At 42.9% G+C, this 22,999-nt stretch overlaps 2 protein-coding genes across 2 annotated transcripts in view; one reads left to right on the top strand and one right to left on the bottom strand.

Annotated features, from left to right (window-relative positions):
- Positions 1-800: 800 nt before the first annotated feature.
- On the bottom strand, positions 801-5,654 carry LOC134463447 (zinc finger protein 479-like). The gene is made up of 4 exons (XM_063216643.1): positions 5,553-5,654; positions 5,265-5,343; positions 4,478-4,676; positions 801-2,405 (listed from the first exon to the last, which is right to left on the bottom strand). Exons 1-4 carry the CDS (start codon positions 5,617-5,619, stop codon positions 801-803), a joined length of 1,950 nt encoding a protein of 649 aa, XP_063072713.1. The 5' UTR covers positions 5,620-5,654.
- Positions 5,655-13,682: 8,028 nt separating this feature from the next.
- The window catches only part of gpr61l (G protein-coupled receptor 61-like), a 29,291-nt gene continuing 19,974 nt past the window's right edge, over positions 13,683-22,999 (top strand). Inside the window, exons 1-4 of the mRNA XM_063215357.1 lie at positions 13,683-14,631; positions 19,312-19,864; positions 20,902-21,006; positions 22,353-22,598. Coding sequence (XP_063071427.1) covers positions 19,493-19,864; positions 20,902-21,006; positions 22,353-22,598 — 723 coding nt within the window. The 5' untranslated portion in view covers positions 13,683-14,631; positions 19,312-19,492. The remainder of the gene's footprint in view (positions 14,632-19,311; positions 19,865-20,901; positions 21,007-22,352; positions 22,599-22,999) is intronic.

The following is a 22,999-nucleotide window of genomic DNA, read 5'->3' as shown; positions in this document are numbered from 1 at the left end:
GGTTTCCTACAGCAGGTGATGTATGGTGTGAAAATTACTGTGAATACGTTAAGTAAGAGTTTGAAAACAAACGTATCAAGATCCTTGACACAAAAAGGCAGGCTAACAAAAAAACTGAGGTAGGTGGATTCTTATCTAAAAATAATGACTTCAGAATAGTCAAGTAGCTTTTCAGTAAAAGTCAAAGTAGTGTACCAAATACTGGTACACTTTTTAAAACATGTAACGAATAAGACTTGTCATGCAAGGCATATAACGAGTCTGCCATACCTAAAAAAACAAGTCAAGTGAACTGTAAGATCCTTGACACACACACACACACACACACACACACACACACACACACACACACACACACACACACACACACACACACACACACACACACACACACACACTTCAGAATAATCACCTGGCCTACTGCTGTTGCTGATTGCCATCTTAAAAGTGGTTGATAAACATAAATTTGACTAGTAACTGGGTTATGGTGAAATTAATAATTTCAAGCAAATGCCATTTCAAAAACGTCCAGTTGGATGTTCCTCAACATTCAAGCAGTTTGGAAAACTGGATGTTATAGAACATTATGCAGTTCTGGAACGCAGATGGTGCATGCCTGCCAGACTTCTCAAAGATCAATCAGTTCTGAAACACATACCATTTGCTGACTGACATTTGTGACTGTGTTGCTGTTGTCTAAGTCCTGTTCAACATAGCAAAAGTCTGATATTGTCTCTTCAAAGTCTATTTGGATGAATTGCCGTCAGTTCCAGGAGCTGCAAATGCTGCAAACCAAAAGCCTATTCTAGGTTCTCCTGTTCAGCTGTGGCTGTCTTGGGTCCATGGTGTCGCTGGAGGTGGTTCTTGAGGCTGACGTTGTGGTTGAAGCTCCTCTCACACTGCTGGCACTTGAAGGGTCTCTCTCCTGTGTGGAGGCGCATGTGTGACTTCAGGTGGCCACTCTGGTTGAAGGAGCGATCACACACTTCACAGGTGAATGGCTTCTTTCCAGTGTGAAGCAACTTATGTCTCCGTAGATGATTCATCTCCTTAAATCCCTTGTCACAGTACTTACAAAAGAATCTGTCCTCCGTCCAGTGAGTCTTTCTGTGAACGCTTCGACTGTGGCGGTCCGCAAAGCGTTTGGGACATTCACGGCAGTAGAACTTCAGTACTTCTGCCTGATGGCTTTCCTCGTGCTTGACTTTGTCCACCGTTTGTCTGAACCCCTTGAAGCAGAACTGGCAATACACCAGCCGTTCCTCTTTGTGGACGTACTGATGTGTGTGTAAACCAGCCTCGGTGCGGAATCGTTTCTCGCAGGTCGCACAGATGAACGACTTCACCTTGTGGTCGCAAACATGCACCCTTGCAGCATTGCGCTTGATAAAGAACCTGCCACAGTCCGTGCAGAGCTTTCGTTGCCACTGGTTATAGTGATGCTCTTCCATGTGAGACTGCAGGCTGTAGGGGTCGCTGAAATACACGGCAAACGGCGGCTTGCTCGGTGCAGACTCGAGTTCACAGCCTGTGTTGCCATCTTGGATTTCTTCATTTGCACTGTGTGGACCCTTACTAGTGGCACCCAATTGGTTGTTTTTACTGTGTGGAACTTCAGCAGAGGCACCTGATTGGTTGTTTATACTGAGTGCACCCTCAGTAGTGGCACTTATTGATTGGATATGGCCGGTCTCGTCCTGGTTGTCATTGGTGCTAGTTGGTTCCTCAGGACCTCTACTGGCCTCTTCCAAGTGAATAGTGGTGAGTACACGCTGAAGATTACAGTTGACCTGTTGGTCACTCGAGTGTTGGGCTTCTCCCTCAGGTGTGATGGTGCAAGAGATCTCTCGAAGGGGTTCCTCTGAATCGCAGGTGCTCTCGTCGCAGGTTCTTCTCATGCCAGCGGTGTTAGGCTGAAGATTACAGTCAACCTGTTGGCCACTCGACCGTTCAGCTTCTCCTCCCTCAGGTGTGCTGGTGAAAGAGGACTCTCGAAGGGGTTCCTCAGCATCACAGGTGCTCTCGGTTCCTCTGATGCTAGTACAGTCCTTGTGAGGTTCTGCGTAGCCACAGAGAACACAGCAGTAGAGCAGAGGGTGTTTGTGTCTGAGGCAGCTGTTGGTGACCTTCAACCTGCACTCATTGCACCACACCAACAACTCAGAGGCACATTCCCCATCATCTTCGTCGTCGTCTTCTTCACAACTGGACACTTCGCCGTCATCAGAGGACTCGCGAACAAACTCCCTGGTGAACTCCTGTACGTCTGGAGCCCACTCTTCGTCGCTATCGCTCCTCTTCCTCTTTTTCCCTGTTGGCTGTTTCTCCTCTTCCTCCTCTTCTTCCATATCCTGGTCTCTTTCCTCTTCCTCTACTTCATTTCCATCCTTCTCCCGCTCTTCCTCCTGAATCATACAAAGTCATTTTAGTTCATTCATCTAATATGATGTTAAGGCCTTCAGTATTGCTGTGTCTGGTAAGCATGTGCACAAATGCTGACATTGTTATATAATGCTTGAACCATACAGGGCAAACAAATATTACGCAACCTTTAAATCATTAAGAAGATCTCAATTCATTTTCAATATATATTAGAATTTCGGAATATATTACTGGACCGTTTTGTCATCCCCTGTGTTCAAACTAACATGCAATCAAGTCTACATTATGAGACCTACAATACTGGTTATCATGGAATTTATAGCAGCCATTGTAGGTGAATATACACAAATATCAAGGGAATTGTGAACAATTACATTTTGCATTGTCGGCAATGCCTGGACCACTCGTACTCGTCAAACACTTGCCGATACCAGGCACGATACTGCTATTACATGAAACAATACAAAATCTCATCACGTTCTGTGGACTTGAAAGCAGCATGGGAAAAAAGCGCCACCTCATACATTTACTAACATTTAAATCTACATGGAAATGGACAATAACAAAATATCAGACGTGGGAAAAAAACAAGGCCATGCATTTATTACCTCCGCCAGGAGGTTATGTGATCGCCTGGGTTTCTGTGTTGTCTGTGTTTGTTTGTTCGTTCGTTCGCTCGCTGCTATTTCACTGCCTGCCACAAGGTGCGCACGGTGATCACTGAGCACCGGCGTGCCTGCGCATTTCTCAGCAACAATAAGGAACAGGGAGAGACTCTCCTTTGCCGGGCCAGCTTCAATACGAAGTGCATTTCACCTAAAAAGTCGTTCATCCGCATGCAGGCTTGCTTCATCCGCAGGCAGGAAATAATCCTGTCAAATTAATTACCACCGCTGTCAAAAATTTGGAATTTGTGATTGTGTTGACCCGTATGTTATCATTGCTGTTGCGAGATGGACAGTGACCACCCCCGTAGATCGTTTAGGTTCACAATGCTGTCGAATTAATTAACGTTGTCAAAAATATGGAATATGTGATCGTGTAAGTTCACAATGCTGTTGTGGACTGTGACTTAGGTTCACAATGCTGTCGAATTAATTAGGCTACCGTTGCCAAATCATTTTTAACTGTACGTTCACAATGCTGGTAAAATTCATTACATCCCCTTCGCTACATTTAAAGTTAACCCCAAGTTGTTTGCGAGATGGACAGGGATCAGAAAGCCCGACAGCATGCATAATGGCCGAGCACCGGCGAATATTCCAATCGGGTGTGCCTGCGCCAAAGCAATAAGGAAAAGCACTGTCTCCTTTGACGCAAGGTCAAAATCATTACATTCCCTTCACTAATCACTAATACAATTCTATTAGCGCGTGATCACACGTTTTCAAAGCAGGTTGATTTTTTTTATCTTGTGGATTAGGCTGATACAATTGGTATAATTCCACTTAGTCTTTAAAGTGTGATATAAAATAGCTGTGAAATTTTAAATGGTAATAAGGACATGCTGCCAATCATCAAAACTGTTTACAATGTGACCTGAACTTCTGACCTTCAATAAGTGCATTTATAGCACAGTGCATAGTTCACAATAGTATGTAGCACTTTGCCAATACCACAATCACAGGTGAACAAAACAGACCACAGTTAATCAAGGACATGGTAATTAAAAATACAGATATAATCTACTTACAACTGTTTAATTCTCTGAGCACACTAATGGTGTGTATAAACCTGCATAAATGACACCACATCATGACACAAATATCCTACTGTATGTGTCTAAAAACAAACTTAACTTCCTTGGCGGAGGTCTGCACACTCTGGGTGCATTTCTAGTTTTCATTATATGTTGGTGGTAAAAGGTATCGGTATCGGTACTCGGTGTCGGCAAGTACACACATTAATGTACTCATACTTGTATCGGTTTTCAAAAAAGTGGTATCGGTTGGGGGGCATTAGTCCGTTTAATTTTTTAATGCTACGGGGGCTTATGATGATGTCAAAGCGGCATTGAGAGGCTTGTGATGAGGCAAAGGGGGTGTTTGCTTAAAAAACCCTGATTTAAAAGCACACACTAGGTGCCAGGACTTACATTTTGAACATCAGCCAGTTGTGAGTGACTCGCCCACGTCACAGTGAATTGACAGGTCCAGCACATCTGTGCGAAGGAGAAGTTAGCTCCCTCACGGTGAGTCACTAGGCTGTATGCTTCACCTTTGCACCTCAAACACCTGTCAAACAGCTGCAGCAGGCAGGACACTTTCACAGTTGCCTCCTCATTCAGACCAGTCCTGTAGACACAAACACATAAACATTAGGGCTTGATATTAACTTTTGCTCAACAGTCGGTGTGGCTAGTAGTTCTCCTGAGTGACTAGCTATTCGTTTTTTTCTACTAAAGGAAGATGAGTGCCATGAACTTAGTGAGTATGATCTTTCTTGGTCATAAATATAACCAACTGATATTAAGGGGCAAACAACAGGATCAACTGTTATAAGTCCCACCCAAGAATAGGATGCCTGCCAAAATGACTTCAACCGATTTTTGGCCGGTTAACAGGTGACAATGTCAAGCCCTGATACACATACAGCTAGGGGGGGGGGGGGGGTGTTGAGTTCTATCTTAAAGTTGTTGCTGGGATTGGAGCCGTCTCACCACCCAGCCGAACAACCATTTGGTCATACATTTCCAAAAAGTTATGTGAAGAACCCGGACAAAGCTCAGACAGATCAAGCTCAGACAGACAGACAGACAAACAGCCGCGGCTTGATGTACTGATACTTGTCTGAACGACACACTTCACCTCATCATAACACGTACGTACGTACACACACACAAACACACACACACACACAAAATCCACAAAAAAAGGACTTACTTGAGAAAGGACAGATTCTGGTTCTCTGTAACAAGCGAATTCTTCCCGCTTAGTCCAGCTAAGATCTCGAACCCCTGATCTGAAACACAGACGTGCTACCAGGTTAACTAAAAACCGGACTGTGAGACCAGTCAGTAGTGTACTGATCTGTATGAGGTGTTGGAAGGGAGGTTACTAAGGTTCTAGATGTGCTACCGGCTGGCATGCATTACATTCAAGCAGTTATTATAACAGTTCAGAGAGTGTGTGCCTGTGTGTGCGAGTGTTAATGCGGGAGGTGGTGCGTACTTTTTGGTCCAGTTAGCTCATTTTTGGCCATGGAAAGGAGAAGGTCTGTGCCGTTGCCCAGGGACATCACCGGCGTCACAGGAGTCTGGGTTTCTGCAACACACACACACACACACACACACACACACACACACACACACACACACACGCACCAACTCATCAACTGACGCGAGAGAAACAACCTGCTACTCAACATTAACAAAAACAAAAGATATAACGTTAGGAAAGTCAGAACCACCAACACATATCCCACTCATCCTCAATGGCAGTGCTGTGGATGCTGTGAAGTCTGTGAAAAGCACAAAATTCATTGACACACCACCTCTACCAAAAAGGTAGACACGACTGCGGACGAATAGAAGAGCCGACCTCCCCACATCTGCTCTCACCTCCTTCTACAGGCGTGCCAATTGAGAGCATCCTGACCAGCAGCCTCTCTGTCTGGCACGGCAGCTGTCTAGCTGCAGACAAGAAGGCACTCCAGAGGGTCCAGAGATCACCCCTACCAGCCATTCAGGAGTCAGGACCTTTACACTTCACACGGTTCAAAGAGAGCAGTGAACATCATCAAAGACGAAAAGAAGGAAGGTCCGCACACTGCTGCTGCTCCCGGTTTATGATATACAACGTTTCGACCAGTCCAGTCTTAGTCAGGTGGGGCTCAATTTATTCTCAACCGTATGTCTCCAAAGGTCTCCACACAGAAGGTCTCCTAAGGGGGCATCCACCTGACATCACATGGATCCCGGAAAAGTACGAGCTTGAAGTATCTTACTCTAATAGGCCGGGACCACTTCAAATTCATCCGAGGGCCATTAAAGTCCTCCGAGGGCTGTAAAATGAACTTTAGGCCTATATTGAAGACAGCCACCTATTAAACAAACACCACCTTCTCTAGGTTCCCAGAATATAACTTAATTGTATTACAAATTCATTTTCTAAGATTCCTTTACAAAATATGTCGTAATTCATGTGAAGATGAATAACATTAAAATTATATGGGGGGCCGGATAAAACGGCCTCAAGGACCGCAAACGGCCCTCGACACATAGGTTCCCCACCCCTGCTAATAGACGCTCTTTGCCATGTACCTTTGCTGCGGAACTTTGGACCGAGCGTTCTCATAGAGAGCTGGGTTGTCACAGAGGCGACTGCAGGACGCTCGGTTTGGCATGCCACAGATTTAGTCCTCATGAGAAACGACTGGGGCACAGTAGAGCCGTCCGCATCCTCCTCAGTCTTCACCTGGACACACACATTACATTATTACATCACATTGCACTTAGCTGACGCTTTAATTTATTCAAAGCGACATACAGTTATTATTTGTCAGGGTATTGGTTACAGTCCCTGGAGCAATGTGGGGTTAGGTGCCTTGCTCAAGGGCACTTCAGCCATGGATGGAGATGGGAGGTCAGGGGGGATTCAAACCTGCTGCAACCCCTAGATTGAAAGACCAACTCTCTAACCACAAGGCCACAGTTGCCCACACATAACAGACAAGAGTGAGTGAATGAACAAACAAACAAATGAATGAATTGTTTGTCTGGCAGGCAAAATCCCTTCACTGATGTGTCTGCATGTGAGCAATGACTATGATGATGACACCTTTTGAGATTCAGACATGCATAATGCAGAGCATGCCAACGACACTCCCCCTATTCCCCATTGACAGACAAATGTCTAAGGATTATCGCCCCATCAAACAATGCAGACCCTTTTGTCTCTCAATCAGTCAAGTGTCTGCATTGAGCACCCCATCATACCTAAAACCAGAGCTGGGCGATACAGAAAAAAAACATACATCACAATATTGATTTGGCCTACTTAATTTCATGGCAACAATTAATAAATAGTTAATACCACAATTAGGCCTGCATATTATGTTTTCTGTAATTTTCTTTATTTTGTCTTGTTTCATGTTTCTTTAAAATTAATCTTTTCACTCTTCTTTTTACAGTTAGGTCTATTTACTTGCGTTAAACAGTCCTTCCCAGAAGTTCTGTTGCCTGTCCATGTTGTAGGTGTTCAATTCATGAATTGGCTTCAGAAGTCCCTCCTATGAAAGCTAACCCTCCCAAATGATGTAGCCTACAAAAAGAAATTTGCACCAAAGAAAGATTAATCAGTTAATGAACACAGAATGGGCACAGAATGGGCAGAAGCCATTGCACGCAAATTGCTTTCCGGGGGCAAAATATGTAAAGATTGTGGTCCGCTACCACAACCTGGGAACGCTGCACATGATCTCCAAAATTCTGTGCTCCTGGACACAGATGTTAAGGACAAGAAAAGCGTGTCTAGGAGTATGGATTTTGCCAAAATTCTGTGCTCCTGGACACGGAATTATTTTCCGTGATGGACACACAGAAGTGCTCTCTCTATACTCCCACAGTTCCACAGTTCCCACAGTCTTCCTCAGGATTTTTCTAATTTCAAATATCTTTTTCTCAAAAAACATTTCTTACTGACAGGTTAGGGTTAGGGATTGTTTTGGTCTGGTCACAGCTAGTATTCTTTCATTCACATTTGATAGCCTATCAACCAACTAGAAAAGGTATTTCTCAAAAATATGTCTTTAATGACAGGTTAAGGTTAGGGAATGTTTTGGTCAGGGCACAACTTAAATTGCTATAGCATTATTTTGTTTAGGATTAGTATTTGGTATGTATTTTCTAATGATAGAGTAAACACAGTGCTATGGGAATAGATAGCACTTCCGTGTGCCCATCACGGAAAACAATTCAGAGTCCAGGAGCACGGAATTTTTGGAGATCAGGCTCGCAGACCTCGCCATTGCTCCTCTTCCTGTGGGAGAAATGGGCGGGCTGGCCTGGGCACAACATTAGGGCCTAGAACTAGTCGAGTGAGGGGGGTTTCGACACACGCTCACACATTTAATCGTCGGGCCTACTGGCTGGAATGGTGAGAAAAACATGTCTCATGCAGGCTACTGGGCCCTTCAATGCCAGTCAATGCTTCAAATATGCCTATTATCAAATGCATAAAAACCATGCATCAACGTTCACACACATTACCATGGTAACCCATCAGCGCAAATCCTGTTACAACCTTATCGTCATCAAAATGGCATTGTACTTACTTAAATATATACTTACACTTAGGCCGTTGTTAACTGATGGGGCGGGAATACTTGGCACTGACCCAGGCTTCAGATTCAGCTTATTAGCAAAACCTGCTATGTAGGGTCCTAAGTTGTGGAAACATTCGTCCCGGAAATGCTTCCCACAAACATACACTGATTTAGGCAAATGTGCCGGCACATTCCCAGAGTAAATAAAATTTAACCACTGCTGTTTTATTGGCTCGACTGAACGAAGAGAAAACAGACTCTTTTCGGTGTCGTCACAGCCAGGTACAGTGCATTTGCCATGATGAAGTCGGTTCGGAGACATGCTGCTGACTGACTGTCACAAACTCACACACACACACACACACACACACACACACCAGCTACCGCATTTTGGTCCGTGCCTCGTGCGTCACGCCCCTTCACTTAGGCTATACAACTTCACACAACATCACCTGAATAGTCTCTTCACTACTAGAATTACACTAGAACTAGATAAAGCTCCACAGGACACATTTGTCCCTTTACAACCATGATCATGTTTGAAGCAACGTTGGGGTAGATGTACATTAGCCTATCAGCGTAGCCTATACAAAATTGAGCCACTGTGTCACTGTTTTCGTGGGCTCGGATGATGGAAGCTGAAACAGACTTTTCCCTTCATCGTCACATTCAGGCACCGTGCAGTTACCGTGAAACAATTGCTTGGGATCCATGGTGCCTTCTCCAGCCTAACCACAGCACGTGGCATGTAGCCTACAGGTCCTTCTCAAATAATTAGCATATTGTGTTAAAGTTCATTTTTTCCCCCATAATGTAATGATAAAAAATAAACTTTCATATGTTTTACATTCATTGCACACCAACTGAAATATTTCAGGTCTTGTTTTGTTTTAATATTGATGATTTTGGCATAGGCCTACAGCTCATGAAAACACAAAATTCCTATCTCAAAAAATTGAGAAGGTTGTCTAAACAAGCTAACAAACCTAATCATCTGAATTAACGAATTAACTCTAAACACTGGTAAAATCTTCCTGAGGCTTCAAAAAGTCTCAGTCTTGTTCATTAGCCTACTCAAAACCGCAGTCATGGGTTAGACTGCTGACCTGACTGTGTTTAACATTGAAGTCAATGGCAGTGGCATTGCTTGAGGGTTATGAAAGCCCAGATATCATCGATGCTTAGCTGTCAGCTGTTTTTTGTTCTTTGATCTGGTGACCCACACTTCCCTCTTCATTAGGCCTATACCCCATCTTTCTATACCATGCTTAGGTATTTTGGTGGTTATGTACATTCTAAATCACCAGACAGAACATCTTTCAATGGGGTTTCATTTCTGGCAAATTAGAATTAGATTTTTTTTTTAAATAGAAAAACTTGGTATGGAACCCCCCCCCCCCCCCCCCCATGTAGGTTATGTGTGCCTTATGGTTAATGTGCAATGACGTGTGTACGGTCTTGTTTATTCTGTATTTATGTAGGCCTACAGTATGCATGCAACTGGACACCAGAAGAGACACCAGAGTCCCTCAAGAACCCCTGGTGTGGAGAGCACATGTTGCATGTTAGGGGCAGTGTGATGATGATGATGATGATTTTAGATCTGAAGCAGGAATTCTCATCTGCACTGTTCGATGAAGCTATTAACAAACAGGACACACAAACACTGAAACAGATGTTGTGCAATCGATAGGCCTATACAATGTTTGGTGACTTTATCAGGCTGTTTTTTTTTTTACTTAAAGGCAGGCCACATGAAAGAGAGCAGAGGGCCACATTTGGCCCCTGGCCTTAGTTTGCCCACCCCTGTGCCCTGCATAGTTTAATGTAGGCTATAATATTCATTCAATATAATGTGTTGTGTTGTGTGTTGAGTTCAGTTTGCATGGATATTCTGTTTTAATTAATATTTGTAGTGAAGACTTAACATTGCTGACCTTTCACTTTTTTGAGTAAAAAATAAATAAAACAAGTACTGTGTTCTATGATGTGCCTTTATTAACTCTGATGGTCTTGTATGGTAATTTCAGCCAACATGTGATTTCAACCATAAATGACACCTGAGGCAACACAATAGATCTTAGGCAAAGAAACAGAACTTATAAGTAAGTTTTAACTTTAAAAATGTATTAATGAGGTATTTCAATATGGAGACGCAGCATGGAGTCTGGCAATGGACAGATCCATGTGATGACTTTGAGAAAATGCACCGGTCACTCCTTCAGGTAGGTGGAAGAAAGCTGGAGAGGAAACATGAAGACGCATCATTAGTGTTGCATTATATATGTGCAATGCTCAACAAATATAAAAAGTTCCAATCATTTCACTTTTAAATGTTATATACTCTTCCAAACAATTAAACTGACTTGGTACAAGCATTACAAAAAGCAAAAAAACAGTGTAAAAGCACCATCTCAGTAAAAGGATGGACAGAACAAGAGGGCATGATGAGTTAAATTTTCAATGATCAGCTACTCTTTGAACTTTAAATCTTTCAACTATTTGTTGTAAAATTATTATTATTATTCATATTTGGAGTTGTGTAAAATATGGGCTATAAATGAACCTGTCTTGCGATGTCTGAGAAAAACAAAAAAAGAAAGAAAGAAAAAAAAGAAAAACTCACATGTTGCTATGACGTCACCGTCAACCAGTTCTCCACCTCGCTGGTTCGAATCCCGGCAGAGTCTGCTCAAAAATACAGAAAGTTTTCAAAGGCGGCTTCTCTGGATCATAATGCTTGAAAATGACTGATATAGTCCCAAATGCTTCCCATTCTCCTCCCTTTTCTCTTTTCTTCTCTCCCTTCTCTTCTTCCCTTCTTTTTCTTCCTTCCCCCTTCTCCCCCCTTCTTCCCCATCTTACCTGGACGAGTGTTCCCCAGCTTGAGTCAATAGGAAAAGCCATTTGGCCAGCCCAGCACTTTTTACACACCTGCCATTTAAAAAGTAATGGGAGTTGGGACATGATACTTTCACCGTTTGGAGACTTCTCATATAGCTTGCTAACAACGTGTCAACTAAACTTCTAGGTGAAAGTGTTGATGTTTTATGAATGAAAAAGCCTCCTACCTCTCTGATCTGTAGAGTGACGGAACACTCTCTTCTAAAGGTTCTACCATTGTTTCCTATGGGGACCCAAATTTGCACAAAATCGCCAAAAACGGGAAAAACGACAAGAGACATGGACACACTATATTAGAACAAATGATCTCTAAGCCGAGTCGGTCGTTTTAGTGTTTGAATGGTGTCTCTATCTCGAAAGTCCTAGGAGGAGATCCATTTTCTATTTTTACAGCCCTGCACAAGAGAAGCAACAAACAAAGCAAGCAAGCATAAAATGCAACATCATAAACTTGCTCTGCAAGCACTCTTAATTATAATGCATCTTAGTCAGACAGGTTCCTAAGCTATGCTTGAACTACTCTGTTTTAGGCTGCTCCCTGTCTCTTTTCAATCTGGGCTATGGAAGTGCATGGTTTTGTGTGAAGGGTTTTGGTTTTGTGTGAAGGCATGATAGACATTTAGCATTCATGCATATACGAAGATTTATGCACATAAAACATCATGCAATAGTGATGTTAAATGTAAATTACTGTTTGAGTTGACTCAGTCAGAATGGGGTGGTGCATACTGTATCATGATGCCTCTATTATCCTGACCTTTGGTTTACAAACTAGTGAACGGAACACCAGTAATCCTGATGGTGATGCTGAGGGTAAAGATGGAAGTGTTGTGACACTTAAGTCCACCGGTGGGCACTGTTGAGGTCCATTACGTAAAACTGTTACAGTAAGACCAGTGTGATGGTGCATGTGTGGTCAATCCTGTACAGCCCAGCTGTCTGGATGCAGAAATCAAATCCTGTATTCCACATTAGGTTATGTCGTGACCTTGGCACTTACGAGGGTTGAAGTTTCTATGTCAAATAGCTTTTTGCATGTGATGCTAGTGTGTGTGTGTGTGTGTGTGTGTGTGTGTGTGTGTGTGTGTGTGTGTGTGTGTGTGTGTGTGTGTGTGTGTGTGTGTGTGTGTGTGTGTGTGTGTGTACGCACGCGCGCATGTGTGTGTGTGTGTGTGTGTGAGAGAGAGAGACAGAGAGAGAGAGAGAGAGAGAGAGAGAGAGAGAGAGAGAGAGAGAGAGAGAGAGAGAGAGAGAGAGAGAGAGAGAGAGAGAGAGAATGAGAGAGAGAGAGAGAGAGGGTGCATGATTATTGAGGGGGAAGGGCATTTGGTGCTCTCACATGTCTCCCTGTAATAACATTCATCTGTCACTAAGACATTAGGTTATAAAATCTCAGTTATAAAACCGGATTTTTTTATTCAACCAGTGAAGGCGATGCCCTGCATGCCACTGTAGACAGATATAAGATGACAATGACTCCTTGTGTTCTGGTGTTATGTAGCCTACTTAGTAGTGTGACTGAGAAGAGTAATTTGTGATAAATGACGCACAGATTTCAGTTAGCACCTTAATTCATTATGAACTACACTTAATTGTACTGTAACTGTTGTATCCATTGGGTGTATTGTAACTAAAGGTGTAACAGTAAGTCATATTACACAGTACCATTGTGTGATAGTATGGAAGCAAACAATGCACCATGTTGTTAAGTAGTAATACGTAAATAAAATGGAACCACAAAATAAATATTTACACAACATACAACCTCTTTAGTGAGTAGCTATAGAAGAAAGAATTAGTTCACCTTTTAAATGTGCAGTCATGCGCTGCACCACACGCCATCGTACACAACGCAACATAACGCATCTTAGGACCCTGGGGACATCCGACCGTCAAGGGTACAGAGAAGCATGTGTCTATCCGCAAGAGGAGGGGGAGAAAAAAAACCTAGCAAGGCAGGCACACAATGTGTGACAGTCACTGCCATACACAGCAGTCAGTGGCCAGTGAAGTAGTCAGAGGAAAAAGGAGAGGAGAGGAACGGGGGTCGAGCAGAGAGAACGAGAGAGAGAGAGAGAGAGAGAGAGAGAGAGAGAGAGAGAGAGAGAGAGAGAGAGAGAGAGAGAGAGAGAGAGAGAGAGAGAGAGAGAGAGAGAGCGCATCTTCACTGGTCTCTGCCTCATCCATCCTTTCATCCCCCTCTGGGTCTCCAGTGCGTGTTCTCATCACCGGTGACTGTGCGGGTGGATTATCAGCAGGACCGGGAGACGAGACGCAGAAGATCCACACCATTGGGAGGGGGGGATTCACCGTTATTCTTCCTTCAGGGATAGGTGGCCTCTACTGAAGAACTGTCAGGCAAAGCATCAGGTGCTTCTGCTACTGGTACGCACATCAGGACATCACATGCTTTTGTGTGAAGCCACCAGTCAAGGAGGAATCATTCTGCTGCATGGAACAAGAACCAGTTCCAGTAGGATCATCCTGCCACACAGAACAGGAAGGCAGAAGAACTATCTGGCCACAGAGAATCATATCAGGAAAGAACCATTTGTCCACAGAACAATCGGAAGAAGAACCTCCTGGCCACGTAAAACCATTCAAAGGAGAACATTTTGGTCTCTCACAACCATCCAAAGAAGAACCTTCTGGCCACTTAAAACCACCCAAAGGAAAACCTTTTGGTAGGTCAGAACCATCCAAAGAGGAACTATCATTTCTCAAAAGGCCCTCACCCAGCGACTGCTTGGGCTCAGGGAGAGGTGCCCACCAGTCAAGCCAAGGGCTGTCCTCTCTCTCCCCTTCATCACTGCAGCCTATGGCAAAGCCAGCACACCACCATAGCCAAAGGGCCAACAAAGTAACCTTGGGAAGTTTCCTTTTAACTTGAGCGTCACCAGCAATATTGTTTTCCTCTACTGTACAGAAGTTAGCTTGTAGAGTTAACATTTCCTGGAAGACAGGCATTAGGAGAGTCTCTGAGTCTGCTGTTCAGGCTGGAACCAGTCTCACCAGGCAGCTCATCATCAGAGTTACATGGAGTCTTGCTGTGCTCTCGCTGGACAGAACATGACTAGTGAGGTAAGAGAACAACAACTATACATTCATTGGCCTCCTTTACATTAGACATTTCACTCAGAATTAACTCCATTTAATTCTGAATAAAGCTTAATTCTGCTTTGAAACCATCATGTAAATACTTCACAATTCAGAATTAAATGGAAGTGCGATGTACACTCAACGGATCTATTTAATTCGGAATTATTAATTGGGAATTGCAAACACCATGTAAACGTGGCGTCTCCGAGTTGTATAAAGTAGAAGTAAAAGTACGATACGAAACGATACAATACGATAGACTTAATTTAGACTCATTTTGCGTCCCTGAGCAACACTCGTTTAAGACAGGACATACACATAACATCACTGCACAACTGACAAAAAACAGAGGACACGGGCCTATATACAGACATACTACATACATACATTAATTACATACAATCCACATAACTTGAATATCTCACCAACATGGATGGTGATATCATACTACGAGTGTTGTAATTACATCTGTAAGAGTACTTCTACTTTTACTTTATGCAACTCTCCATTCATTCACTGGTAGATCTGCATTCACAGGATTCCAAAGTCTAAAGTTTGCAATTCATCACCTAACATTTCCCATCTACGGTTTGAATGACAGCATGTCTCATTTGCATTTATTGTATATTCAGAGATTTTATTACAATGTTTATAGGATGGTTTTCAGGTTGCTATGTGTCACATGAGGGATACTGCTGTGGATAAAATGTGAAAGTACTAAAAGATTTCCCTCTGAGGGGATATTTGTGCTGGTTTGAAGACAGTCACAAGGGGTTGTTGTGCTCAACAGTTGTGTAGTCGTAACTAGAGAGAGAGAGAGAGAGAGAGAGAGAGAGAGAGAGAGAGAGAGAGAGAGAGAGAGAGAGAGAGAGAGAGAGAGAGAGAGAGAAATGGAGGGAGAGAGAGGCTGGCCTTGAGGAGGGAGAGAGGAGGTCATGGGTTTCTGTATGACAGAGAAGGGGGGGCGGAGATAGAGAGATAGGAAGAGGGATGTATAGAGAGTGGGAGAGGGAGTGTGTGTGATAGAGAGATAGTAGTGTTGTGGGATAACCTGGGGACAATCATGTGACTCATATCCGGCCGCCACACACACACACACACACACACACACACACACACACACACACACACACACACACACACACACACACACACACACACACACACACACACACACACACACACACACACACACAGGGGTAGGCAAACCATACCTGACCTGCCCACGGGCAGTATTGATTAGGGAAGGTCAATGGCCCTCAGTGCTCAAACATATTATTCTCTAGTCGCGTGGGTGAGAGCCATTGACAGATGACTGGAGAGGGGGGAGATGGGATTGTTGTTTTGTTTATTTTCCTCCTCCATTTCTGCATTGAGACCGTACTGTAGAGGAGAGAAATGCTTTTATCATGTATTTCTCCTTCCTAAATCTGATTAAGTCATCATTAGGGGTGTAAATAATAATCGCATCAATCTTACGGCTGATTATTGAATCGTATGGTATTGTGGGGCTAGCCTGGCTCTCACGCAGACCCTTCCTGCTTCGTGCATCTTTGTTAAACTTCGTGAGATCGCACGAGGGTCTGGAAATCTTAGACGAGCATGAATGTATCAGATATTTCACAGCCTTTCCAATCAGAATCATAGGATGGGATCGCGGGGCGGGGTATTTACAAGTCAGTGGTTGAAGTAGTACGTGATTTTAAAAAAGCCACGTGAATTCTCCAATCAGGTTCGAGCTGTTTTGAACACACCTACGCCGTTCCAGAGCTAAGCGATTGACAATGTTTCAGATGGCTGGTAACAACCATCGCGTGAGAACTAGGTTATCGTGGGGCATTCTTAAGTATAGAAAATAATTAATTCGCTGGCCCCCACCCAATGCCCTAGCTCCATAACTTAATAGAAGTGGAAAAGCAGTTGGGGAAAAAAATCGAATCGAATCATCTCGTACTCTGTGGCATTCTTAAGTATCAAAAGTAATCAAATCGCTGCCTTAAGAAATCGATATCGAATCGTATCACCATGGAGGCTGTGATTTACACCCCTAGTCATCATGACAGGTGGATGGATATACATAATCAACATTGCATTTCTATAGTGTTGTGAGTATCTTCCCAAGGATTTCCCTGGACCAAATATTTTTCTATAGGAGTGATAATAACAAGAGCGGTACTCAGTGATTGCAGACCCCCACCAAGGTGTTTTAAATTCCCACAGATCATTGAGAATAACTAAACAGTTCTCAGAGTTATCCAATTTCCCCATGTATCATTGCCAAAAATCAATCAGTTGTAGGTTTTTGTCAAATTCAGAGAGATGTCATCAAAACAATCCCATAACTTTTTGAAGAAGGCTGTTAACCCTTTGAGGAGTAAGGATTTCCCCCAATTCTTCTAGAATTTTACTCAAACACTCTACAGCTCCCATAGAAGTCTGTGTTAAAAAATCTCACAAAGTCCTTCTGACATCATAATGAGAACTCAAAATGTTGGCAAAATTCTAATCACATATTTGTCATGGTACTCCTCAAAAGGTTAAAAGATGAGCAAACCAGCCAACAAGCCTACCAGCAAAGGTGGTGGTGATGAGAGTGAGGTAGTAGAATGCTAGACGGTCAAACTGCTGTGTGTAATAAGTGTTACGTGTTTTGGCCGGGATGTTCTGGATTAGGGGGCAGAGACAAGGGGGAGGGTCTTACATAACATGGATACTGTGGTGTATACACGTAGGTATAGCTGTATTTACATTTATGGGACAACACGCAATTTTGACTGTGGTTCCAGTTTAATTCTCTTGTGCTTGTCAAAGTTCGTTAAAAATTTGTGACAAGGTCACTTCTGAAAAGGAGATGGGGCTAGGGAGTAGAGGAGAACAGAGGAGGGGGAAGAAGTGGTGGGGAGCAGGATGGATAACCCTCTGGTTGTGTTGGAAACATGGTTACGTTCATGGTGTTAACGGTCAAAATTGACCGCCTACACAAAAAAGGTAATAATATATTGATTAAAAATCTGATTTGCATATTTTGTGATTAATACCTTTTAGACATCCCTTTGAAACATGTCCAATGGGATTTAAATGTTATTCTGCTTTGTTTTAGTGATTTGTAGGCTTTTTTTCTTATCTTGCACCAATTCGTTTTATTAACCCTCTGGAATATAGGGCTTCTCAGAGGCTTTCAGGTCATTTGGAACACTTTTACTTTTTTCAAGTATTTAAACTAACTGTAAACATCTATACTAATGTGGCACATATGGTTGTATTCTGAAAAGCCTAACAAAAAAGAATATGAGAGTAAAGTGAATGTAATATAACTGTATATAACTTTTGGGAGATGTAAATTAATGGGAAACACTGTGAATGTAACAAGTTGGTGTATCTTCCACAATTCTTTAGGAATTTCATTGTATTTAATTTTGACCATTTGAATAGGTTAGCTGGACGATATCATGAAGTGTCATTTGTGTATGATGAAAAATAGAGAAGTTATTTCAGAATGATCTTCCAAAACGGTCATTTTTGACCGTAACACAACCAGAGGGTTAAGGACCATAGGCCTCAGTGAATACATTTCAGGTGCATAGCCAGTGTGAGGCTTGGCTGATATGGAGAGGTAGACTGTTCCAAAGGGTGGGGACAGCAACACAGAAGTCTCTGTCACCAAAGGTCCGTAGCTTGGACCGGGGAATGACAAGCGGGTAATATTTGGCATAATGTATTAATACTGAACCATGGAGGTTAGTTTGAGCATGGTAATGCACACATAATACTGCATGCTATTTTTGTATGTGGATAGGATACACTGAGCAAAGAACTGTGAAAATTTAAAGTTACCCACACCATTATGTTAAGCAACATTGAGTGAAGTTTTCAAAGAATCAGCTGGCGGCTTGTTTGCTTTGCTCATCAGTCGCTGCTGCCCTCTCTCTTTAGATAACGGACATCAGGCACACTCTATGTGTTTACCTCTTGCTGTGCAAACACCTCCTTTCTCCTAAACCTACAACAACATGTGTTTAAGGTCTCTCCCGTTATGTAATTTCACTGAATAATGCGGTGTGTCACGGAACCGTCATTGGAAATGTGTATTTATCTATCTGGGAGAATGGAGATGATGGTACTATGTCCACCTGGCTATTTTAGGCCCATTATACAAGTACGATGTTGACATTTTTCTTAACGTTAATTTTTTTCAGCAACATTTCAGCAACTATTGTGTAGTTTCTTCAGAAAGTATTTGCTCAGAATAAAATTGGAAGTGCAAAGCTATTATAATGTTTAAAAAAACACTTTTGAGTAATGTAGGCCTACATAGTTAATCTCAGCATGCTTTTGAGAGAAGGCATAGCAGCAACAGATGTTTTCAGATGTTAAACACCGTTGTTGTGCTCATTGATTATATACAATCAATGGTTGTGCTATATTCAACTCCAGGGTGGTACCTATTCTCTGAAACAGATGATCTGAGAAGGCATGTGATATGAAAGCATGTGATATTTGTCATTAAAACCACCGTCAACAATCCTAGTGTACAATTTTACAGGCCCCTAGCAATATCTTCTGAGAAAGCGCATTATCACAGCCTATCCATCTTTTGAAACAGATGACATATGACTGGTTTTCTTTTTGCTCTTCCATTCAATATTCCTACACATTTTACAGGCCTCTTGCTATATCTTCTGAGGAAGCATACCAGCACAGTGACACGATGATGATGATGATGATGATGATGATGATGATGATGACGATGACGAGGGGGTGTGGGCCACACGGCGCCGTGCTCTGAGAGACACAAAGGACAGAGCACGGGTGCTGCTGGTGCTGGTGCTGGCACACCGCTCACATGATGGCCAGATCTGGGCCCGGTCCAATGGCCGGTCCCGTGACCTACCCACCGCCACCCAACGCCACCACACCACCATGGGTGACACCCACGCGACCCACGCCGCCCAACATGGAGGTGGTGACGGACTCGCAGTCGCAGATCAAGGACCTGGTGGGCCTCTTCTGCATGGTGACCCTCAACCTGGCGGCGTTGCTGGGCAACACCGGCTTGATGGTGGCCATCGCGCGGGCACCGCACATGAAGAAGTTTGCCTTTGTGTGCCACCTGTGCGCCGTGGACCTGCTGTGTGCCATCCTGCTCATGCCCCTGGGCATCATCACCAGCTCGCCGTACTTTGACACCGTCTCCTTCACCGTGCTGGAGTGCCAGGTCAGATGCCACCATTTATTGTTACAGTATTACTTATTACCTCCGCCAAGGAGGTTATGTTTTCGGTTGCGTTGGTTTGTGTGTCTGTCTGTTTGTGTGTCTGTCTGTTTGTTTGTCAGCAGGATAACTCAAAAAGTTAGAAACGGATTTGGATGAAACGTTGTGTAACAGTCAGATGCTCTATCAAACAGCTTCCTTGATGGAGGTCTGTTCTCTCTGAGAGTTCATTTTAATAAATATATTTATTTTTTCAGAGCCTCAGTCAACTGCTGTTGCTTAAGTGCTCTATAAATTATTATTGTTGATCTTAAACATATACAATAGTTCCTGATAGTTAATAGTTAAATGTTTTAGTATAATGTGCTAAGCATACTGCTTTGTGAACATGAAAGACTAGTGCACTGCAGTCAGGTGCTTTCAACTTTGGGTTGGGTTCATATTACATCTTATAATGTAATAAGAGTAATCATGAATTTAATTGCTTTAAGTGTCCACATTAAAGTTACCGGACATCAAAGAGACTGCATGACGTGGTGTACTGTGCATGCGGCGCTGTGTTTTAGGTCTAGATTACATTACATTACACTTATCTGACTTACACTTAGACAGTTATTTTAAGTAAGTACAGGAGATGGCCTTTCATATGGCATGGTGTTTTAGGTCTACATCTATGACTAATATAAAGCCAAATTCTTATGGAATGATGTTTTAGGTCTACATCTTCCTCTATGACTAATTTGATTTTCTTATAGCATGATGTTTTAGGTCCACATCTTCCTCTATGACTAATATGAAGCCTTTTCTAATGGCATGATGCATTAGGTCTACATCTTTGTCTATGGCTAATATAAAGTCTTTTCATATGGCATGATGTTTTAGGTCCACATCTTCCACTATGACTATGATTTTCTTATAGAATGATGTTTTAGGTCTACATCTTCCTCTATGGCTAATATGATTGTCTTATAGCATGATGTTTTAGGTCTACATCTTCGTCTATGACTAATATGAAGCCTTTTCAATGGCGTGATTTTTAGGTCTTCATCTTCCTCAACGTCTTCCTCATCTGTGCCTCCATCTTGACAGTCACAGCCATCAGTGTGGAGAGATACTACTACATTGTGCACCCCATGCGCTATGAGGTTAGTGTGTGTCTGTGTGTGTGTGTTTGTGTGTGTTTGAATGTGAATGTGTGTGTGTGTGTGTGTGTGTGTGTGTGTGTGTGTGTGTGTGTGTGTGTGTGTGTGTGTGTGTGTGTGTGTGTGTGTGTGTGTGTGTGTGTGTGTGTGTGTGCATACATTTGTACTTCACAACACTCCCTAATCTACTCTACTGTATTGTAATACACTACTGTATTCTACTGTATGTAGGCCTGTAAGAACCCAAAACATAATAACTGCCCATAACGTAATAACTGCCCATAACGTAATAATTTGGGCCCATTTGAAATGTAATAAAGCCCATAACGTAATAACTTGCCCATAACGTAATAACACTTCCCTGCCCATTACGTAATGACATTCTGCCCATAACGTAAAAAGTTATTACATTATGGGCAGGTTATTCCGTTATTGGCCTTACACTAAAAAACGCTTTGATAATGTAAAAACGATGCTAATAACTGCCTGTACCGTAATACTTTGTGACCATTTGAAATGTAATAAAGCCAATAACGTAATAAGTTGCCAATAACATAGTAATATTTCTTTACCAATAATAAACTACTCCACCCTTCTGAGACGACACAATATGATACAATATCACTTTTTTGTCAGTTTTCACTGAAATTAATTTTGCATCCCTGAACAAGACTCGTTTACAGTAAAGAAAGACAAGAAATACATACAGTATAACATCGGAGCCTGGGACCACAGTAACCCACAGCCACAGTCAGAGATGCAGGCAAGATAGTGGACACAGACCTACAGTACTAACAGACATTTTATATACGGTACATACATTCAGGGCTCTAAATTAACACTAGCCAACTGTCCAAATGCTGGTGAAATTTCAATTTTTGCTAGTAAAAAAGACCAACTTTACTCGCCACTTTGACCCATTAATGAGTGTGTGTATGGCTAGTAGATTAACATTTACTGGCCATTTTGGCTGGCGATGAAAAGGTTAATTTAGAGTCCTGCGTACATTCATAACATGAGGATAATTTTCTCCATGGAGTGAAAGTACCCTATGGAGTCCATGGAGTTCTCTACCCCATCAACTGTAGCCCTACGCAACAAAAGATGAACAATGACCAGTTATCCAGACTCAGCATACATGTTATCTTGTCTTGTTTAGTCCTGTTTTGTCAAGTCTTGTCTAATGTCTGTGAGAATGACTGGAGCCACGCCAGACAGTTTTCTGTTTCATGTGTAACAGACAATAAAGTTTGATCTAATCTAATCTAATGTCATCTAGTGTACTCTAATGTAATCTGATCTAATCGAATCTAATCCCACTCTCATCTCTTCTCTTCTCCACCATGCAGGTCAAGATGACCATCAACCTGGCGGTGGGCGTGATGGTGCTGATCTGGGTCAAGTCCATCCTGCTGGCCATGGTGAGCCTGTTTGGATGGCCTGCGTACGGCCACCAGAGCTCCATCGCGGCCTCCCACTGCTCCCTGCACTGGAGCCACAGCCGGCTGCGCAAGGTCTTCGCCGTGCTCTTCTGCACCCTCTGCTTCGTGCTGCCTGCCGTCGTCATCTTCGCCGTCTACTGCAACGTCTACAAGGTGGGCAGTCAGGGCCGAATTATCCATAAGAGCCAGTGGCACAGTGCCAAGGGGGGCCATCTTAATACGGTCCTGTGGGCAGTCTACTATGAATTACAAAGGCAAAGTGCAGTAACTATGCCAACATTGAAATGGAGAAACGTCTACTGCAACGTCTACAAGGTGGGTGGGCAGTCTACTAGGGGTGTAAACAGCCCTCATGACGATATGATTCGATATCGATTTCTTAAGGCAGCGATTTGATTATTACACATTGAATACTGCGCTGCTTACGGAATTATGTCGTAGAATACCTTTTTTGACGTTTTTTGAAAAGGCACAGCATACTTTGTGATGGGGCCACTGAAACATGTTATGGCTAGTTTGAAAGTGGAGACTTTGCCCTTTTAGTGGGTGAAAAT

This window comes from Engraulis encrasicolus, chromosome 14 (genome assembly GCF_034702125.1).
Source record: "Engraulis encrasicolus isolate BLACKSEA-1 chromosome 14, IST_EnEncr_1.0, whole genome shotgun sequence".
Classification (NCBI taxonomy): Eukaryota; Metazoa; Chordata; class Actinopteri; order Clupeiformes; family Engraulidae; genus Engraulis; species Engraulis encrasicolus.
This window is presented reverse-complemented; position numbering and strand designations above follow the sequence as displayed.